Consider the following 22,786-nt stretch of genomic DNA (forward strand, 5'->3'; position numbering starts at 1 on the left):
TATATATATATATATATATATATATATATATATATATATATATATATATATATATACATACTTATTTGGCAAGCTAAAAAATGGAGGCGGGAAGCCACCAATGGCATGGAGGCATCCATCTACTCTTTGTCAAGCTGGCTTTCACCAACAAAGGATGGGAATAAATAAAAAAAGAAAAGAGCTAGGCACAGCAGACATGCCTGTATTCCCAGTGACTCCAGAGGCTGAGGCAGGAGGATTGAAATTTCAAAACCAGCCTCAGCAAAAATGAGGCTCTAACAATTCAGTGAGACTCTGTCTCTAAACAAAAATACAAAATAGGGCTGGGGATGTGGCTCAGTGGTCAAGTGCCCCTGAGTTCAATTGCTGATACCCCCCGCCCCGCTCAAAAGAAAAAAAAGAGAGAGAGAGAGAGACAGACTTTAGGGATACCTAATGAAATTCCAGGACTTTCTCTGCATCTCACTCTGTGGGATTGGCTGTCTATTCACTGTCACACCCCTGAGCTAGGCAGTCAGACTCACTGGAAAGCATCCACTTGGATGTGTCCTGACTGTTTTGTTTCATAGGAAACAAAATCATGGTTATCCTTAACATGTATCATTTATGAGGGGTACTTTTTATCTTTTACCTTCTCTTTTTATAGAATACCATCTACCAAGTCCTTTAACAGTATGCAAAAATAGTCATGTTCCTCACATAAATTGTTTTATACTTCTTCATGTAATTTTAAGGTTTACTTTCAGAGAAAATATAATCCAAAGAGGACGCCTAAATCTAGAACTCATTATTGTTATAATAGTTAGACATTTTTGTGTGATTCAAACCATCACATGGAAATCCAATCATAGTATTTCATGTTCACTTATTAATATATAAAGTAAAAATTTTTGGACACAGACAATGACATTTGTTGTCACAGATGACAAGTTATCTGTGGCTCATGGCTCATCAAGAACTTCCTTTTGATGACCTACACATCATTAACTAGGACCAAGTCTTTGGTTTTATGGACCTTTGGGCTTAGTCCTAAGAATGGTAACATTTTATTTTTTTTTCTGGTTCTCTTTAGTTATACATATCATTTGGATTCATTCTGACATGGAATATAATTTGTTCTATTTCTGTCCCCTTTCCCTCCCCTTTCCCTCCACCTGTTCCCTTCCCTCTACTCTACTGATCTTCCTGCTATTTACTTTAGTTTTATTTAATAGTTAGTGTCTTGTGAATATACATGATGGTGAGATTCACTGTGGTATATTCATATATTATAAAGGAAACTTAGGTTAGATTTATTTCTCTGTTCTTCCCTTATCCCTTATCTTTTCTCTTTATCTCAGTTTCCTTCATCTAGTCCACTGATCTTTCTTCTATTTTGATTGAATCCCCCCTCCTTTTCCCTTTCTTTCTTTCTCTTTTTCTCCTTATTTTGGACTAGCTTCTGCAAATCAGAGAAAACATTTGACCTTTGGCTTTCTGAGTCTGGCTTATATCACTTAGCATGGTGGTTGGTATCCAAGGATTTGCTTCTCATTAGTTTGGAATATATGATCATGTAGATGGGGACAGAACATGAGGTTTAATTTTATACTTTTTTAAAACATAACCCTGAATAAATTATTGGCTTAATTATGATACCACAGGAAATGTTTCAGTTACACTTAAAAATAAGAAGTACATTCAACCCCAGGACAAGTACCCTTTGTAGGCAAAAAATTGACTTACTAATTATAATCCACTTGTTTATATTCTTAAAGTAAGTTTTCTTATGAGTTCATAAGACATTTCTGGCCTAGTTTCATTTACTTGTAAGAAATGATATGTTTCATATTTTTCATTTACTCAAGTTGCATTGTTACTAGGTTAGGCAAAATTAATGAAGTTCCAATGTGGAAAGAATGTCTTCCCACTCAGCATGGATTAAGGATATCCTAACAAACTTCATTGACAATGGCCAACTCTACCCTAAGCGGAAGAGGAGAACTAGTTTGTTTCTTGGAAACCATGCAAAGAGCTCCGTGGGGAGAGAGAATATTACTTGTGCATTTAATTAGTACGTAAAAAAGACCATATGCAAATTTATAATGAAACTGTGAAAATAAAAGCAACGTTTCAGATTTTCAATAGTAATTAGTTCGTTTCACCTTGTGTATTAAATGTTGTTGAACAATTCAAAAGATATTTGGAAATAATAACCACAGAATTAATGGGCAAGAGAATTGGCAGGGCACTTTTTAAGCATCAATCTAAATATCTAATAAGGACACTATGGAAAAAGGAAAGAAACAATAAATTGGAAAATGCTTGTGTACCACAACAGACATGTATTATTATGATGATTTTGTGAAATTTGCAACAGCCACTAGCAAAGAGAAACATGGGAAACAAAATAAAATTAATGTGCAATTGTGAAAATTATAGTCTCATATAAATAAAAAGCAAGAGTTATGTTTTCCAAATAGAAAAATAAATACTCATTAAAAATCTAGAAGAATTTTTATTCCTCTAAGAAAAATAATAAACATAAAAATGTTCTGACATTTTCTGGGCTATTTTACATGGTTCCTAGAATTTTATGTATTATTATTATAATAATATAATAATATATTAACTGCTAATATTAAATTAATGTAAAATTTGGTATCATACCAACATCTGGGTGATGTTTCAGGAGGAAGAGTGTTCCAAGCACAGCGAAGAGCCAGGGCAAAGACATCAAGAAGGAGAATTCCTGTGCACAGCAAGACCAGTGTGTCTGGAGCAAAGTGAGGAGGAGGGAGCCCTGCTGGAGAGGAGGCCATGCGGTCTCAGCTTAGTGGGAAGGGGTTGGGGTACATACAGCCCAGTAGCCTATTGTCAAGTGAAATGGCCAAAGTGTCCCAATGTTTTGAGTAGAGAAATGACTTGCTCTGACTTGTATTTTTAAAGGATGACTCTAGTTGCTTTGTTGAGAAGATGTTGAAGGGAAGCACATGAGCAGGGAAGCCTGGTCAGGATCACTCATAGAAGGACAGCAGGCGAGAGAGAAGGATAACTGTGACCAGTCTGCTTGTAAAAAGTGGTTGGATTCATATGTATTTTTGAAGGTAGTGTCAATATAATTTGCTGATGGATTGGATATGGCACACTCAAAAGGGTGAACATGACTACATTTAGAAATCAGCACAAAACATACCAAATTGCAAACCTTGACCTCCCTTTCATTCTGCATTTTACATATTTCCAGTGGCCTTGTTTCCTAATCTAAGACTCCAGTGGGGTTTTTCATTCATTTTGTTTTGGCCTAATTCTTTCAGCAGTTATTTATTGAGCACTCACCATGTGGTAGGTACTACGAAGGACACAAAATGAGCAAAACATTAATTTTGGTCTTAGGCAATACCACAAGAGACAATCTAATTAGAAAACCAGATGTACCATGGAGGAGAAGCAGATCAATAGGAAGTTGAAAGAAAAGAGAGAGATCATTGCTTGTATTCCTCTGGGTTATGGGGAAAAGGGAAGGTTCAACATTAAGTTAGACTGGACAGATCTCTAAGAATAATGTGGACTTGAGGATGGCCAGTTCAGATTGGTACATGGACTCATTTAGCACCAGGAGGGAAGAGTCAGAATACTATAGTGGAAGGAATGGCTGGGGAAAAGATTGGATAAATTTTCTTCTTATTGTGGTGTGCTTTGGACTAAGGACGTGGCAGAGAAGATCAGAAGTATGGGTATGAGTGAAGGTATGAGTGAGACACATATCTGATATAGGACGCTGGGAATAGCAAGGTGTCAGAAGTAAAATGGCACTGTCACTCTAAGGTTGGTCATGCCATAGGAGCATAGAGAGGAAAGGCCTTCCCATAAAGTCTTTGTATAGGCAAAGTAGAAGGGAAATACTGAAGTAAACTCCTTTCGGCAAACAATTAACACATCTCCAGTTGAAACAGGCCTAGAAGCCATTCTTGATATTCTATTTTCTAGGAATATGATTGTGATTTATGTGATCTTACAGACTCTTGGGAAAGAAAGGAAGATGGTAGATATAAGGCTGATTCATTTAGTAAGAGACTTAAGATTTTCAAAACATTTTTATTGAATTGCAAAAGACCTCAAAGATTTACAAAAGAACTTTTCAAAGCTCATTTGAGGTAAGAGCCACAAATAACCACCTGCTCTAGCTCTGCTCAGTTCTTCCTCTGAAAACTGAATAGAAATGCAATCTGGCTTCTCTGACTGGAAACTTCTTCCGGTATTTTCCTTAATGGAGCACAGAGGCAGAGGAGGTGAGGAGAAGGTCACTACTTTGAAGGTCTATGAAGCTTAAAATGTTCTGGCTACAGACGTTAGCTGAACCAATTTTGTTTTCCATGGTGAAGTCTAACCAAACAAAATCTTGGGAATGTGCCTAAAGATCTTATTATTGAGTATTTGAATTTTAGAAGGCAAAGAAGCAAAAGAATTGATTATTTTGGCAAAGAGACATTGTCAACAAGGTGTTTCTTCACCCTTCCTAGAGTTTTCAGAAGTGTGAAAAACAATGAAAAACAAACAGAAGTGCTGGAAGGAGCATTTGGGAGAGCATTTCTTCCAGCCGGACATTTTTCAGTGACTTCAGCAGAAGGTTTGGGAAGCACACTTTGAGGGGAGAGTGTTTACTAATGAAGGTGAATAGCATTTCCTTATGGCCCGTATATTTTTCCAGTAGGAAATGGATAATCAACTATGACATTTCAATGGGTTGAAACAAGATAAATACATCAAATACAAATTTCTCTGTTTCTTTTTCAAACGAAAAAAAAATGCCTTAATGGATTAGCAATCATGAAATATATAAGTATTTGTAATACAGTACTGCTTTATAACACCATCTGCCAAAGAACAGTATTTATTCAGCCACTGATATGAGAACAGATTTTATTCCATATTATGCAGAGAGGAAGTACATCCTAGTGTTAACGAGCATGCACTTTGCATTTAGCCAGCCTAAGTTCTAATAAAATTCTTTAATTGACAAGCTGTGTAATTTTGATAAGGTTACTTAACCTTACTTTTCTCATTGATGCAATGGTATCATACTCATCCTACCTTTTAAAGTCAAAGAGTGTATCAAACTCATTAATATGGGAAAGTATTCTGCCAAGTGCTTCACACATATAAGTTCTTAATAAATAATAGCTATTATCATTTCATGGTTGAAATTGGCTAGATACAAAATGAGCAGTTTCAAAGTATTTGGAATGTGTGGACTGAATGCTTTCTAAAGGATTACTGAAGAAGTAGGTTAATGAGTTCCCCTTCTGGTCCAGGCAAAGGGTCTCTATACTAAAACTGAGGCATAGGATCCATCTTGATAGGCTCGGTTATGCTGCAGTAACAAACAACAGTGGTGTTTTGAAATAGCCCAATTATTTCTTCCTATACTACACATTCATCATGGGTTCACAGAACTCCAGGCTGGAGGAGTAGTCGTGATCTCATGCATTACCATTATCATACAAGAAAAAAGAGATTTGGAAGGCATTAAATGGGAAATTGAATGTTTTGCTCTGGAGGTGGCATATATTTCCTTTCTACTCATGAGTCACTGGCCTCACCTGATCCTACTGAACCATACAAGAGCTGGAACATGTAATACCTCCACTATGTTCCAGGAAGGTAAAAGCTGGAAATTTGATGGGCAACACTTATGATTATCACAAGGTGATAGACATAGTGGAAAACAGACTCTAAACTTATAGTGGCATTTGAAGCACTCTTTATTAAGTTAAGAAGTAGTGAACCGAAATTCATTAGAGTAGTAGTGATATATGATGCCTCTGAGCCCTGAGTGAGGCAGGGGTGACCCATCCAAGTTGGTGGTACATACCACATGTCACACTGAGTTATTGGGACACCTGATCCCACAAGCAGTACTATAGACTGAGCTCTGTTAAAGATGTTCAAAGCCCATATTTATTCTCTATGGCTTTCCCCCACCATTCCATGCTAGGTTAAATGGCTTTGTCTGTTTTTATCTCACGTTTAATGGGTTTAATGTGTTCTAACTGCATGGCTCCTTTTGGCATGTTGGATGCTATGACTGAGAGGTGCCATATAAAAATATTGTTATTATTACAATGATGGGTTCAAGTACTTGAGGGAAATTGTGAAACAACTCAATACTAAAGCTATTGTTATTTTTAGAAAAATGAAGTTTAATTTCTTATTATACTTATAAGCCCTGAAGATTAAATGATATCTACAGCATGTGTCTTAGCAATGGACCAAAGAAATAAAAATAAAAACATTCAATATAACATTTAATACATTATGAAACATATGTTTGTGTTTTAGTACTTTTGATAATTTTTGAGATTGACATCATACGAAATTTAAAATAAAAAAATGCAACAAATGAAAAACAAAGGAACATATTTAATTTTATGGAAGTCATTCTTGCTTCCATAGTGATCAGACTGGTTAGCTGCCTTAATTAATTTAAACCTTCATGCTAATCAGTCACTCATTAGCTGTAAGATTAAGGAATAGGTTGTTTCATTGCTTGGAAATGCATCATTAATAGAGAGGTTCATGAAATTCTGGAAAAAGGGACTGTGTAGGTCCCTTCCCTCATGATGATGTGATATTTTGTTCTCATTACTTGAATATTCATTATGGCTTCCTACGTATTTTTGGCTACCTCTGTTTCCTGCAACTGTTTACATTATTAAGTTGATCTGGCTTATAGATGTGTAGCTTGAATTCTGGAGATAGAATGGTTTAGGATGTTCACATAGATTGGGTCAATTCCCTTTTCAGCCTGAGAATTACAGAAGCTTTCTAGCAGGAGCTGAGACAAAACAGGATCTTGTTGTTGAAGTACTTGAAACAACAGATGGAAAACACTACAAGGCTAGTCTGAGGAATTCTCTGGCATGCCAGGCACTGGTCCTCCTTGTGCCTTGAGCCAGACAACTTTCCACAGAGAGCACATGAAGGCTTCATTCCTTCCAGGGTGAATAGCATCGGAGAATACTGGCTGACTCAGGAACAGAAGAAATCAGGATGTACCGATTGTGCCATGAGTACAGGACTTCCTACAATGGGATAGATACCATATGACAAATTAACTTGAAAAGATAAGGTGATGATCGGTATATATGACAAAATCTGAAGGAACTCTGATCTAGGATGCAAAGGACAGACTCGTTAGATGATGAAGACTGAAACTGTCCTTGGCACATTCTACTTCAGGATCCTTAAGTTCAACTTCAAACTAAAATAATTCTGTTCTACTTTTTCCTCTTTCATTTTCAGTGAAATGGTATGGCCAACTGGCAAAGAGCTAGGATTCTGGAGCAAGACTTTCTGGTGCAAGTCATAGCTCTGCTACTTGTTAGCTCTATGATCTTGAGCAAGTGACTTCCATTCTGTCTCTGTCTCCCCCATTTGTTAAATAGGGGATAATGATTGTGCTTTCTGGTGTTGTCTGAAGTGCTGAATGATGCAAATGGGTTAAGCTTATGTAACAGTGTCTGGCACATATTTAATGTTTATTAAGGAAGTAAAATAAGTCCCATGTTTCCAAAGTTGCTTCTATTATAATGAGTTAAAAATCATGACAATACAAAATTAATTTCTGGTACATGCTCTGATATTTTGGAGACACCAGTTGACTATCTACTAGCTAATGTACAGTGTGAATTGGCCAATCATTGGTCCTACCTTAGACTCTTTTTCATCATCTATAGGAAGTGGGAAATGGGTTATAATGAATAAACAAAATAAGTGTTAGAATTCTTATTATATAATAATACTTAAGTAATGGTTGATTCCTTCCTCCCTTTTTCGTTCACTTTGAATAAGTTCATTCTTATAAAGATGTTTAAGTTAAAACTATTATCCTCAACTTGCTTTCACAAATCTAAAACTTATCTGTCTTACCAGTGTTCTGAAATTGGTAGGCGACCAGGGCTCCACTAGAGGTATATAGGTTGCTAAGGTAAGCACCATAGCACAGGATATGAATCTAAACCCTCTGGTTTCAGAACCTATAGTCCTAACCACCTTGCCCTAACATTTCTTAGAAACAATTGCTATGAAGTCATCAGAGCTATATTTGCATCCACTGTGTACTCTTGTATAGATTTCTTAACCTCTCTGAACTCCATATTCCTCTTTTGTGAAATGGAGACACAGTGAATTGGAAAATGCAAAAAAAAAAAAGGTCTAAGGTTATTGTGAAAATCAAATTATATAATAGATATAAACCATCTAGCCTTGAATCTTGGTATATCATAAACACTGACTAGACAGTATTTTCAAAAGTTATCCCCTATGACTTGGAAACAGTGGTGAGGTCCCTGTAAACCTACCTTTGTATTTTGTCAACTGCCAGTTAACTATCTCTCAGTTCTATGAAATTCATCCATTCAGTTTCCCAGATATGCACATAGGCAGTAGTTAAAGCAAAAAGATTTGGGCATTTTTCTAAAATGATATAGAACCATTCCCTAGAGGACCATAGGCAGCTCACACTTAGGCCTTCCCTAGGGTAGGTATAAACTACAAGCCATGACACTCAACTCCCTTTCTTGTGAGTGATATAAGGAGACTCAGGGCTTGACTACCAAACAGTAGACTAGGTCAGTTCCTCACAAAAACAGTTCTTGGTATTCCAGGTTTCATACTACTTGATGTGCTGGAAATTGCCGAGATGTGCATTCATTTCAGTGTTTTTCAGTTTGCTTGCTTTTAGTAAAACAGAAGAAAGACACCCCACCTTAGTTTATCCCCAGATGGCCATGACCCAGGATAAGAGAACTCTGGGTTGCTTTCTTTGCTTCTTTCTGTGGGGTACAAAACCCACAGTTCTTTCAAAGTAAAATTGTCCTAATTTCTATCCTCAAATCAATGGGGATTTATCTGTTGAAGGCCAAGAATAGGGGATTTCTTCTTTTTTTAATGTACTTATCTCTAAAATTATGAGCTTTTGAGATTAACTTTTTAGTCACTTAATTTGCTTTCTGTGGATGCAAAACATTTTTGATGCGATGGATATTGGTTAAGAGATTAGATAGTGGAGAAAAGACTGTATAAACAACTTATTTTTTAAACCCCAGCATCAGAGATGTTGCAATAATGCAATTGCTTGGAAAGATATTATTTTCAGTGGGATGGGAACATTTTGATGATGACCAGCTTCTTGATTCTATATACTAGTCAAAGTTCTTCCCTGGATTCAAGATTTGTATAGCTTAAGGCCCACAGACAGCTGATATCTCTCCTTGGATATGTCATGGGTATCTCAAACTTTAGCATATCCATAAAAGAATCCTTGACTTCTTCCACCCAAAGTTTTCCATGCAATCCATTCCAACTTCCCCATCTGGTTAGTGGACCACCCCTGAAATGCAGGATTCTCCCTTTATTCTTCTCCTTCCCTCCCCAATTACCTTGGCCCATGTGTTCATCAGCATCCTTTCATTCTATTGCCAGAATTCCTCTTGAGCACCCTCACTTTTCTCAGACTCTCCAGGTACCATCCCAGTCCAGGCCACCATTATGTCTTTTGATCTACCCACAACAACTTCCAAACACATTGTATTCTCTGTCTAGCAACAAGCATATTCCTTGCTATAAATCTTGTCACTGCTTTGCTTAAAGCACTAGTGGCTTCCTACTGAATCCAGAATAAGGTCCAACTTCACTACTGTAGCCTATAAATCCTTACGCATTCTCTTCCTTGTTTCTCCCTCCAACTTTTATCAATTGATATCTGCCCAACTTCTGGTACCTATGTATTGTCAACTCATGTTCTAGCCACACTGAGTGTTTTTGTTTTTCAGTTTATATCAAACCTGTGCATGCAGACTAGAATCTTCTTCCTTTCACTATTTGCAATGATGGCTTAACTTAAACTCTGGCTTTCAGTGATCATCCCATTTAGAACACCCCTTTATTCCTACCACAGCCCCTTCCCACTGTGCTTGCAGAATTATCCCCTTTGCAGGTTGATATATAATCATTTTATAGTATTTTAACCAAATTTTATAAATTTATTTATTTTCTGTTTTTGTGGGTTTTAAAAAATTTGTTCTCTATCTCCCAAATCAGAAACTAAGTTCCACAAGAGTAGGGTTCAGTTATGTTTTGTTTGCTGATATATATCTAGATCATACTGCCTGAAACTGACACAGTGATACTAAAAAAAGTATATGTAAAACAGATTAGGTGATAAATTCACTGATATGATATGAACACTATTTATTCCAATATATTTAATCATTAGGTATCACTAGTTTAACAAGTTTGTATTGAGTGACCATGGAGTCTGGCAGGAGTTCTTGTCCTGGATCTATCACTTATTAGCTGGATAAATTTAGACAAATTAACTAACCCTTAAAAGAGTCTCAGTTTTCTGATCTGTAAAACGAGAGGTATAATAGTCTATACTTTATATAAATTGAGAAGTCCAATGAAACAATGAAATTAAAAGCACAGCCTGCAATCATAATGAGTGTCTAAGTAAAGATGCCTGCCACACTGCCTTCATTCTGTAGGGAACACAGAGGTATTGTAGGGCAATTAGCAAACACAATTGCCATTGTTCCTGCCTCCACCAGGGATATAAGCAACTAAATAAATTAATTAATATATTATGTTAAGAGCTGTTAAAAGGTTGCAAAAGGTTATAAGTGTTACTCAAATGAATGTTCTTGGCATCAAGGTCAAATGGATTTTCTTTGCTTATATTCCATCAGTTACTTAAAATCATGCCACATTTTTGGATGTGATTCTTATTTGGATCTTGATTTTTCTCATGATTTTTTTTTTTAGAATTTCTAATTAGTTTTTCTTGTATGATGTAACTTAATCTCATTATTATATTTTCCCCAACCTTTCCATTATCCTACTGATACTGTTATTTTTGTCTTCTTAGAGGATTTTGGTTTTGAAGACCTCTGTTCTCTTCCATCTCTGCCTTACTGTTCTCCAAGTCTAAGATGTGACCCTGGGAGTGACCTTCCTCCCTTCCTTCCTTCCTCCCTGCTTCTCCACATTCCTTGGTAGGTCTTCAATGTATATGAAAATCATTGTCTTCTTCCTCTCCTCCTCCTCCTCCTCCTTTTCTACCTCCTCCTCCTCCACCTCCTTCTCTTCCACCTCCTCCTGCACCTCCTCCTCTTCCACCTCCTCCTCCTCCACCTCCTCTTTATTCTTTTCTCTTATTTCTTTGCTCATTTTCTTCTATATCTTACTGGAATCATCTTCAGGGAACTTAGTAGTCTTACATATACGTTGAAAGTTTGCAAATTGGCAAGTTTGTGAGAAGTTAGTGCAGTCTGATGTTATTCTTTCTTTTTATCTTATGGGTTTGACAACTAATTTTCGTCCTTGTGCATTAATCTTTAGCCCCTGACTTGTAACCCTTCCTACACCCTTAGAAAATGTTCTCAGTCCTTTGTAATGCTGATTTCCTAATTTTATGTGAAAATGTCAACATGTAAATATTTTTTTCATTCATTGTACTGGGTTTCTCAGTTGATTCTTTCAGCCTAAAAACATGTTTTCTTTCCATTTCTCATATTATTTTTTGCAAAATTTCTCCCCATACATTTTACTTTTCTCCTTTTTTGTTTTATGAGATTTCTGAGCTGTTTTCTCATATTTTTGGACCATTTACATTTTTCTCTGTACATGCTTGGCGATGTCTTTTACTTTATTTTCTAGTTTCCTAATTTTGAAACTAATGTTGAAAAATTTAAATGCTAAATCTTGTTTTACTTGTGTCCTTCGAATAGCATTCTGTTCTATATATTTTTCTTTTTTTTCCCATTTTTTTCTCTTCTATGTGGTTCTCATATTCCTGGTATTTTGGTTGATTGTTCTTGCCCAGAAAAAATATTCTAGATGTCCAAAATTGATTTCCTCTATTGTTGAGGATCACAAATTATAGCCAATCCAAACTGTCTCAGTTATTCTGGAAGACATTCAATCCTGCTTTCAATCCTATTTCTAATCCCATTTCTGTCTCTCTCATAACCAATTATTTTAAGATCAGTCTTTGGAGGGTGAAACAGACCAATTGTCACCCATCTCTTCTCATCCACCTCTTCACAGTTTCCTTGTAGAATATTCTAGAAGTTAGTTGGAAATAATCTCATTCACTAGGGATATTCCTTTTCATTCCTTTCATTTGTATGCATTTTTTTTGTTTGTTCAATTTATATATTTATATTCCAGCATGGTTGCAGGAGGATGTAAAAGCAATATATTCAAAGCCAAAAAGTACAACTCGGAATTACCAAATATAGTATGTCATCATTTGGACACGCTGTAATTAATCTAATCAGTCTTAAATTTTGAACATATTTCCTGTTGTTTTTCCCATTATTATAACTATTTAACCTCTTTATCTGGGAGAGAAAGATTAGAGATAGACCTATGGAACCAATACATAAAAGGAGAAGAGCTGAACACACACAAAAAAGCAACCTGCAAAGCAATAAGCAGATACAAAAATTAGGTAAAATAGGAGTCCTTCAGATTATAAATGTAACTCAGCTAGGACGTTTGCCTAGCACTTATGAGGCCTTGTTTTGATCCCAACACTGCAAATAAACAAATAAATAAATAAATAAGTAATAGTAATAATAAGCTGGGCACCATGGCGCACGCCTGTAATCCCAGATGCTCAGGAGGTTCATGAGTTCAAAGCCAACCTTAGCAAAAGTTGAGGTGCTAAGCAACTCAGTGAGACCCTGTCTCTAATAAAATACAAAATAGGGCTGGGATGTGGCTTAATGGAGTGCCCCTGAGTTCAACCCTGGTACCCATCCCACAAAAATATAATAATAATTAACAAATCCAGAATCTCCCCAAAGAACTTTCCTGGGCTGTAGGGTAAAAATCCACATAGTAAGTCAAGAGTTGCTAAGATCAACAGGCAGATTTAGAAAATTGTATTCATCCTTTTCTATAAAATTTATCAACATTCCAGATTACAGGAAAAAAATTTTAAATGGGATTTCTCCACTCAACATGTGAATGCTTTAAAAATTTTTGATATTCAGTTGGCAAATTTTTCAAGAAGGGTTGCATCAATTTATACTTTGACCAAAAGTCAAATTCCAAAAACAAAAATATTCACATGATTGACTAATTTTATAAACATAATTTCATCTTGTATTTATGTTCTTATACATTTCTTTGACTATTACTGATCTTGAATATTGTCTAGATTATAATATTTAATAAACAAATAGACCCTCAATAGTGTGTGGTCAACTTCATTTTATAAATGTATAGACAGAGTCTTTGGGCCTTAAGAATTCTCAAGATCACACAGCTTGCAAGTATTTGGAAGTGTAGAAGAACATAGATGATACCTTGCCAAAAATTTAAAAACATGTGACTTGCTCATCTATTTTTTAATGGAAAATTAGATTATTCATTCTTCTTAGACATTAGATATAAATGATTGTCAAACATTTTCTGCTTCTTGAAACAAATGTATTTGGTGTGCCCTTTTATTCTCTTTGTGCAAAACCTAAAATGGTAGAGATATCTTTGTCTTGACAAGTATAAAAAATTGCTGAAGAATAAAATTCCACCAAAAAATATGAGAAGAAAATATGAATTTAACTAGGCTTCAGAGAAGGGAAATTTTAGGCATCAGTTGGAAATTGTCATTGGTATATGGTGGATGGTAAGTGGCACAGAGAGCTGCAAGTTGATGGTTTTAAAAGATCTGTGAACACGGTAAAAAATGGCATGTACAAAAGCATTTTTATTAATGGAATTCTCCAAAGAGTTCAAAGCACATTTGCTGCTTTACTGACAGATATTCCATTACCTACCCCCATTTTATTTTCCTTATTGTTCCTGTGGCTCCTCAAATCATCAGTAGGCTGGGGGAAAATTTTTTAGGACATAGAAATGTATTATTTTACAAAGTCTTCTTGGCACCACTATCTAATTTGTTCTCATGAAGCTGATCAAATAGGATGAAAAGGACACCCAATATAAATACCATTTACTGAATGAGGTAACAAAGGTAAAATTTGTCAAAACATGTTCCCCAGTGTCCAGCTTGTCCACGGAGAAGGGAAAAGTAAGAAGAGGCCACTGGCATTATAGAAAGTGCTTGGCCTTTAATATGAGACATGGAATTTCATCCTGACACTGTTATTAGCCATGTGGCCTTGAGCAAAACCTTAGCTTTTGGGGCTTTTCGTGTCATTATGTGAAGAATGGGGATAATAAAATCCATTTCTAGCAGTTGTTGAAAGTATTGCTTGAATTACCCTGTTTAGAGTGACTTAGTGCTTGGCAAATAGCTGGCAATAAATGTCCTTTTCCCCTTACACTGCAAGCTTCAAGAGAGATGTGGCAGCTTTTCTAATCATAGTAGCCAGCAAGTTGTGTGTGTTATTATGGGCTAGGGAATGCTTACTTAGTACTTTCTGCCTATTTTCTCAATTAAATCCTTACCTTGAGCCTGTGTGGTGAACATTATCATACCTGGTATGCAGCTGTGGAACACGAGGTTCAGAGAAGTTAAGGAATTTTTCCAAGAGGGTCCTACTTGACATTGAAGCTTGTACATGTGATCTCCTCTTACTGCTGAAAGTCTAACCAGGGTCTGATTGCAATCTAGTTGGTCTGAATCTATCCAACTAAATCTTGTTACTGTATAACAGACACTGGATGGTAGCCTTTCAGGTTGTCTTCACCTCAGTTCAGATTTCTAGCTACAGAGAGACACTTTGTATCTGTGGTTGTTGTTCTCTTGGACCCAGGTTTGGATATCCTGCATCTGAGGGTCCTTGTAATTAGGAGGGACAACTTCTGAGCAGGCTTAGCACATACCACACATAAACATGCAGACTATTACATGGCGATAGGTCAGATGACCACTACACAGTTGGATGAACCTGAGTCAAAAAAAGCCATGGGCGTAAATACATTCCTTTCCAAAAGGATGGTGCATCTGCAAGGGTGTAACTGGCACTGATATTCTTGGCATTCATTGAGAACACCCCAGGATGGTTAGGTAATTAACTTCCCAGGGTTAGTCATTAACAGGCTTCCTGCTTTCCCCCTCCATTGACAGGCCCAGCTGTGAGATACAGTAAGTTCAAGATGTCAGAGGCCAGGCCACCTCCCCTGCTTGGGCAGCACACAACGTGCATCCTGAAGGAGGTCCTTGGATACGATGACAGAGCTGTTGGGGAGCTGCTCAGCGCTGGAGTCGTGACCCAACATAAAACCAAGTGACAAAAGAGAAGCACTCTTTCTCAAAACCACAGTCTGAATGCACTTTGCTGGTAAAGGCGATACTCTCTGGATCCTTCTCCCCAATCCTGATGCCAGGATTTCCTGCCCGGAATCTTTGCAATAACTCTGGAATTAATGAGCCTCATGCCCTTCAAATATACCCCACCTTTTATTCCCTAACATTTTCTTTCAGATGATGGTTTAATTGTGGATTTGTGGAATTTTTTTATAAAGATGTAATTACTTTGTTTCCATCCAATAGAAATGGTATATATTTAAGGTGACAGATATGTTAATTAGTCTGATTCCATCCTTCCATAAAGTATACATGTATGGAAGCATCAAATTATACCCTGTAAATATATACAATTACTGTTTTTCAATTAAAAATAAAATCAAACTTAAAGATTTAATTTTTTTTCCATGAAAAATACACTTCTCATTCTAATTACATTAAAGGCCTAAACGTTTGCCTGACCTGCCCACACAGGCCTGAAAAAGAGCAGATCTCTGGACATTTTCTACTTGTACATAAAGTCCTCATTTAAATCTTTGTTAGGAAGTCAAAGCAATAAGCAGAATGACAGTCTCTGTGATTGATTTTAAACAGAATAACTTAATTTTGAGCTCATGAACCCTTTGTTAGTCTGTAATTTAAACCATAGACTTTGCCGATGTCCATCATAAAACTGAGCTCCATTCTCCCTTGTGGGAATAAATATTTGCTTTATGTTGTACTTCCCTGGTGATTTCATGACATGTGGCAGAAAATCAATTTCCACCAATGGATTTGGGGTGTCGCTATCTATCTGTATGATTGGGAAGAAACAGCTCTTTAATCGGTACCTTACCTTGAGCCATATCCAAATGAAACAGATTTTTTAAGAGTGTTAGATGACTCTCAGGGTACTAAATAATATATAAACAATGACATGTAGGACAATGACAGGAAAACATTTCTTTGCAATCTGAGCATCCACTTTAGAAGACTGTTTCATGCCTTCATATTTTAATTTGCCAGCAAATTCAAAGTATAGAAAAATCTTCTGTCTGGAAGGTAAAGAGTGATTTATACATATATTCCAGCATAAACTATCACTCAAGACAGCCAAGCCCAGGTACAAACCAAGGAATCAGGCGGCCAGTGATTAGTATCCTGATACGACCTCAATTCATGGTTATTAGGCACACATACTTTAAAGCAAAGTCATTACATACCAAGTGGTAATTGAAAACTAAATTACAGATGTTCATCTTTCAAACTGTGATTTAGAGTTAGTTTTCTTTTCGTGTTCTTTTCAATTGGAATGATTTGAGTCATTTATCCAGGCTGTAAGGACCAATGTTTCTAGAATTAAGGATTCCAAATAAATACAAGCTTGTCTTCTGACAAGGCCTCCAGAGACTTTATAGAAGAATGCCTACTATTTTTCGAAACACTTATTGTCCTCCCTGCTTTTCTGTTCATGGACATCCTATTCTTAAGAACTCCTGCTGTTATTTAACTAGTTAGAATGTCTGGGGACCAAGGTGATCTGATGTCTTCTGCAACCCTTTTCCCATGAGGACTCGTTCACAGATATGCTTTGGGAGATACTCACTTCAGGCCAAACATTCAAATACAATTTCTTGATGTTAATATAATTAGCATGGAAACTGGTGAGGGGTTGGAAGACAAAGAATTGGCAAAGCCATGTATCTTGAAAGATGGATCCACCATTTTTCCCACAGATCCAGGGAGAGATTTCAAAATGCAAATTACTAAGTTGCCAAGAAAAAAAAATTAAACACCTAGGTAGCCATATGTAGGAGGATCCTAGTTATATATAGGGTCCGAAAATGCCTCTATAATTTTCAAGTTACTAAAGACTGCAGGTCAAACCTGAAACAAAGACCATGTCCCCAGTATAATCAGCTATGTAGCTATTCAGATTTCCACCTACACAATTCAAAATGATCAAGGAGCACTTTGAATCTGTTGGTCACCCATCTAACAGAACTCATTTACTCAAGTAATTTAGTGAAAGAAATTATTCAGAGTATATTTTAAGTTCAGTCCTTAAAGAAACATTGTGTTTGCTAAAATTTCTAGCAATATGCCCCAGATCAAGTTATGCTTATAAACAAATGTGCTGTTTTAATTATCAGGGACTATTATCTTACACATCCCCAAACTGAACACACTCCTAAGATACCATATGCTCAAGTTCAATTTGTCAAGGTCTGCCTTCTGGCAGGTTTGTGTCTGAGGCTGGCCTAAGAAAATTCCTTGAATCATGGGTTAATCGTTATTGAAGTGGGGGTATGTGTCCACAAGCTAATGGGCTTCTTTCCTTTTTGTTTTTTCTTCCTTCCCCTTAAACTTTTTAACTGCCATTATTTTCTGGTTAATCAAGCATATTTTTCAGCAAGCAGTCTGATATGCTGAATGTTTCCCTAGAAGAGAAATGAGCTTGATCCACTTTGTGTGAGTACCCCTGTTATTTGGTATGATCTTTTCTTTGATCCATCTACTAATGATTTAAGGAAACAAGGATTTCTTACAGAAAGTATTTAATAATAGCAGGACATTAGGCTACTAAGCATGGACAACACCACGTGGTGGGGGGGCTTTTGCATGCAGACTTCATGAGACCTCAGTTGAATCTAGTATTTCACCATGGACTCTTGGGTCTAGACTTTGGCATGTTGTGTATTGAGAAAGCTTTATAGATGTGAGTCTTGCTGATCACTTGCTGCCTTCATCCATAGGATTCATTCTCCAGATAATTGTCCCAAAGAGTCTGAGAACGAATGTCAGGCACAGGGCTGACACACTTTCCAGATCTTCAGCTTCTTAAAACTGTCTACCCTTCATGCTCAGTGGAACAGGAGATGAGTGAAAAACAAAGACACAAATACTCCATACTCTCACCCTGAACTACTCATTTACATGCTTATCCCCCAACATTTAGATATTCTCCTCTCTTTGGCTTCTATCCATGGGAGACTCCCTACTGTAATGTGCACTTACAATTAGTGGGATTCTCGAGGTACAATGGGCCTAAAAAATAATGGTTGCTAATCTTTCTTGTCATATCAGTCATCCTTGGGAGTCAGAATATCAAGCTCACTCCCTCTTCTTCTTGATTTTGTGATAATCACTGACGCAATCATTATTTGGTAAGGAGGATAAAGAGGTTCAGAAAAAGGTGCATATTTCCATTTTGAACAGCAGTTTGGAAAAAATACATTATAGAAATTCTTACATTGAGATATAAAAATTTTCTCAAGCATTATGATACAATTGTATTTCTCCTTATAATCCTAGTATAGTAGTATAGTATACCTAGTATAGTATACAAGGATTAAAGGCTTTAGAATCTCACTCTGATAAGATGCTCTATGCAGACATACTGTAATATCTTCCAAGCATGAATGGCCATGAATTTTTAAACAAGCTTGGAAGTGTGCAGGACAGGTTGATGTGGTCAGGTTAGTGGAGTATATAAGCAACTCCAATAGACATGTGTTCCCCAAGACCCATTCCAAAATATGCCTTCCAGTATCACTTTAGGAGGTTGAGGTATGATAGAAAAATGAATGCATATCCTTTGCATTAATACATTTATTTCACATGCAAGTACAGCAAGGGAGTGCTTTGAAGGAATGAGAGTCAAATAGGTAAAATTGATTACCAGGAAAGAGAAAAAGAGCATGCCCAGAAAGGCAGATCCAAGAGCACATAAACTCCAAAGGTCCTGGAGAGCCATGGGTAGAGGAACCCAGTCTGATATGGAGGTGCCAAGAGGAAGGGGAAGGCTCTGAATAGAGCTCAAATGCTCCCCCAGAAAACATATTTCATTCACCCCAATTTTTCTTGAGACACAGCTCTTTTCTCCCCCTTTCATTAATGCCTTAATGTTAAAAGGACAGGACAAGAAAAACACCACTGTGAAAATGATCCTTGGCTGCCTTCTTGCTGGCCCATTTTTTTGCTCCTTTGTTTCTTTTTATCTGGTTACTTTCTTTCCTACCTTTCTTTTTTTCTTTTCCTTGAACCCCCAGCCTCTCTTTCTTTGTGGTAATAATCTTCCCCTCCTCTTCTTCCTCCTCTTGCTTTCCTTCTCCTCATCTTCATCATCTCACTTTGTCTCTCTCCACTCATAGACATGCACACCCCAGAGTCACAGATCCATGTTACCCAAACATGAATACCAAAATATAAACCCAACCTTCAGAAAAATAGGAGTAGTTCAGTAATTTGAAAGATAACTAGTGGTAATTCTGGCTATTACTTCACCTCCACAAGCAATCTTGAATTAATCTCTGGGTGGGACAGTTCTTTAATAACTAGCTGTCACTTCTCTCTTGAAACCCAGGGAAAGAAATTAAAGAGTGTTCCAAATGCCATTCTGAGAAGTGGCCGAGCCCTCAGGCTTGCTACCTCTCTGTCATACGCCCCCAGTTCCAAGAAGAAGAAAAAAATTAAAGTATTAAAATAGAATACAGAGCCAACTCTACACTCCACAGACACTGGAGCTCAACAGCTGGAGTCTTGCTGCTGCTGCTGCTGTCTGGAGATTTTGTCAGGGCAGAAGTGGGCATGTTGGTGGGTGTTCTGCTCCAGGACTAGCCTTGGCTCTGACTTGGTTTTTTGCTTTAATTTTTAAAAGGCAAGCTTACTTGACCTTCAGATGGTATTTAATCATTTATTACTAGCCATTTTAGTGAAATGGCCTCTGGAAGGACAGTGCCTTCTCCTCCACCTTGGTTTTGGCAGATGTCAAACAAGATGATGGGATCCTCGTGGCTTCCTTTTCTTTTTTTCTTCCAACAGGATGCAAAACATTTGACATAACCCTCCCTTTTCCTCTTCTCTTTCTTTTTCTTTACAAATTAACCACATGGCACTCTATTGGTTTTTTTGGCTCCTGACCACATAGATTGGAGGAACAGTTTTCCTGCTACTCATCCTATCACCCATGTGCCTTCCTCTCACCCAGAACCTCTACACAGGTCTCATCCTGCAGCAGGACTTTCAGCTTCAGAACATAAACTGAGATGTTGAAAGGAGAAAAATTAATGACAGCCATGGATTTATGTTTTCATATTGTACAAAGAACTTCCTGTCCGTTATTAACAGAAGCTTTGAAATATACAGTTAATGGACACTACTGTTTCTTCTGAGATCAGGTCAAGAAAAATGTAACTTCCATTTTGGGGGGACTGTTAAAGAATCACTTTTTTTTTTAAGAATAAGAAAAGCAATCTCTTTTTGAATGGTTCTGCTCCGCTCATACCCAAACCTGCTTGTGCTGGCATTGGCACAGACCACAGGGCAGGACAGAAATGCTACAACCCGCAGGTTCACCTGTGGAAATAGAGCCAGATTTTTCTGAGAATCATGTCTTGCTTTGCTGAACTGCAAAAGAGAAGCCTGAGTCAACAGCAAACTAAAGAATTTCATTCTTGAAAACAAAGCAGAGCTAGAAACCCAGTCTAAGCCCTGTTTCCCATGGGCTTCCCACCTCTAAGCCACGTTTCCCATCTTCTAAGTCCTAAACAATTTATCTCATTCTCTTTAGCTTTACTTTCTGGAGTGTGTGAAAAACCCAGAGAAGGAATGCAGGCCCAGGACTCCGGTGCTCAAGACTTGCTATTTGAATCAGTTAACTGAACTCCTTGGCAAACCATGGGGAGGTGACAGAGATCAAATCTCAATGTTTTATGCAGCTACTCTCATACAACCCAGGTGACATGAGGTGAAATGAGTAGCTTGGTGGGTCTCTGTGTGGGTGCATTTCTGGGGGAAGGTTTATTAACTTGGCAAAAAGAGTTCTCAGGGCCTAGAATAGGCCCTGTTATGGGAGGAAGAGGACTCTGACAGTTTTCAGAGTTATTACCTTTAATTTCCTGCACAAAATGGAAGTAGATTTACAAGAGTCATCCATGTGAAATAAGAAATTTTATTATATATAAATATACATTATATAATTTTTCTGTCTTAGAATGCATAATGGATAAAGTTCAGCAATGCTAGCTGGCCATTGCATAACCTCTATAATTGATATCAAATTTGATGCTACAAGATGATGATGATGATGATAATGATGATGAATAAATCTATTAAGTTCTTACATATAAGACACTGTTCTAAGTGATCTGCATGCATTAACTTAGTAAATGTGGCTGGAAATGCCTGATGAATATTCTGTTGACGAGGGCATTGTTTCAGTGTGAGCACACTCAGTGCTGTCTTGTCTGCTGTGCTTACTGAGAATAAGGACTCCCTTACCATTATTGTCAAGAACCCTACTCTCAGATCATGTTTCTAAACTCATGAGTCTTAGGGCTTTTGAGATCTTTAACAGGGTAAAGGTCAAGTCATGTCAAGGGCAAAAAGACCCTAATTTGATTATTTCCACCTTTGCAAATGCTCTAGAAATAACAGGATTCCCAAGAGGTTTAGCTCAGCATGAAAACACTGTTGGCAGATTTCTCAGTAAAGGCTCCCTCCCCATCCCCTGGGGATGAGCAGTATAATTCTTTATCTGTTGAAAGTCCTAAGAATATTTTACTCAGATAAGTGATGAACTTAAAGGGTTTCTTACCCCTGAAGATTTTCGTTTTGTTCTGTTAGAATATTTAAATGGGCTCATAGATTCATTGATGAAGTAAGTCAGAATCAACTCTCTTCTAAGGACCACTGCTGAAAAAATGAGAGAGCCTAATGCACTTGGATTTCACCACTGAGAGAGCAGTTTGGTGTACAAGGGAACAACTGGCATACTGTTGAGGCCTAAAGGATGTGGAGAAATAGGAAATCCAAGGTCAACAAACTGGCTTATCAAAAATCGTGAAAAATGTCGGGAAATGAGGGCTTCACATTTCCAAATAAATATGAGATTCTTGGGCGAATGAGAAGTATGGGAGGTATTAAGCATGATTGATATGACTCCAATAGGGGTTAAAATTGTATTAGGAAAATATGCTTTTGCATGAAAACCTAGTCTGTCATCGAATAAAATAAAAAAAAACATAGTCCCACAAAAATAAGAACATTTAGCAGGGAATAAGTACACATAATTTCTTTTGGTTTGTTTTGGTTTCTTAGAACATTTTCAAAGTATTAAAGAAGAGGTGAGAGGGGATGTGACTTCATGTTTATCAATGAACCATGCAATAAATTTTTTCTCAGCTGCACAGTTGGAGGAGGTCTCTGCATCTCACTTGCTGTTTCGGTCTCCTGAACATATCTGAGCAGGAGTTACCACACATTGAGTTACAATTACCTGGGGACTGGTGGTGTCCTCCCATTCAACTATAAAACTCTGTGGGTGCTCTTCACCATTGTATCTTCAGTGGTTATCATTGTGCTGTTCTAAGGAAGAGGCACAATAAATATTTGTCAAATAGACATTCTCTTGCCCACCATTTCTGAGTTCTTTGAGAGAGGAGCTATGTTATTGTTCAGAATGCCTGTAGTACTCTTCAGAGATGATCACCACCACTTCCTCCCTCACTATATGCACATGCACTTTGTCTTTCCTCCCCT

The 22,786-nt window shown here is 37.2% G+C and overlaps 1 protein-coding gene across 6 annotated transcripts in view; it reads left to right on the forward strand.

The window, feature by feature from the left end:
• Nucleotides 1-15,662, forward strand: part of Sugct (succinyl-CoA:glutarate-CoA transferase) — a 702,721-nt gene extending 687,059 nt beyond the window's left edge. For all 6 annotated transcript variants that reach the window (XM_048786483.1, XM_048786480.1, XM_015490245.2 and 3 more), the window contains one exon: nucleotides 15,086-15,662. In XM_048786483.1, the coding sequence (XP_048642440.1) occupies nucleotides 15,086-15,249 (164 nt within the window). In that variant the 3' untranslated portion in view covers nucleotides 15,250-15,662. The remainder of the gene's footprint in view (nucleotides 1-15,085) is intronic.
• The last annotated feature ends 7,124 nt before the right edge of the window (nucleotides 15,663-22,786 follow it).

This window comes from Marmota marmota, unplaced genomic scaffold (assembly GCF_001458135.2).
Source record: "Marmota marmota marmota unplaced genomic scaffold, marMar, whole genome shotgun sequence".
Taxonomy (NCBI): domain Eukaryota; kingdom Metazoa; phylum Chordata; class Mammalia; order Rodentia; family Sciuridae; genus Marmota; species Marmota marmota.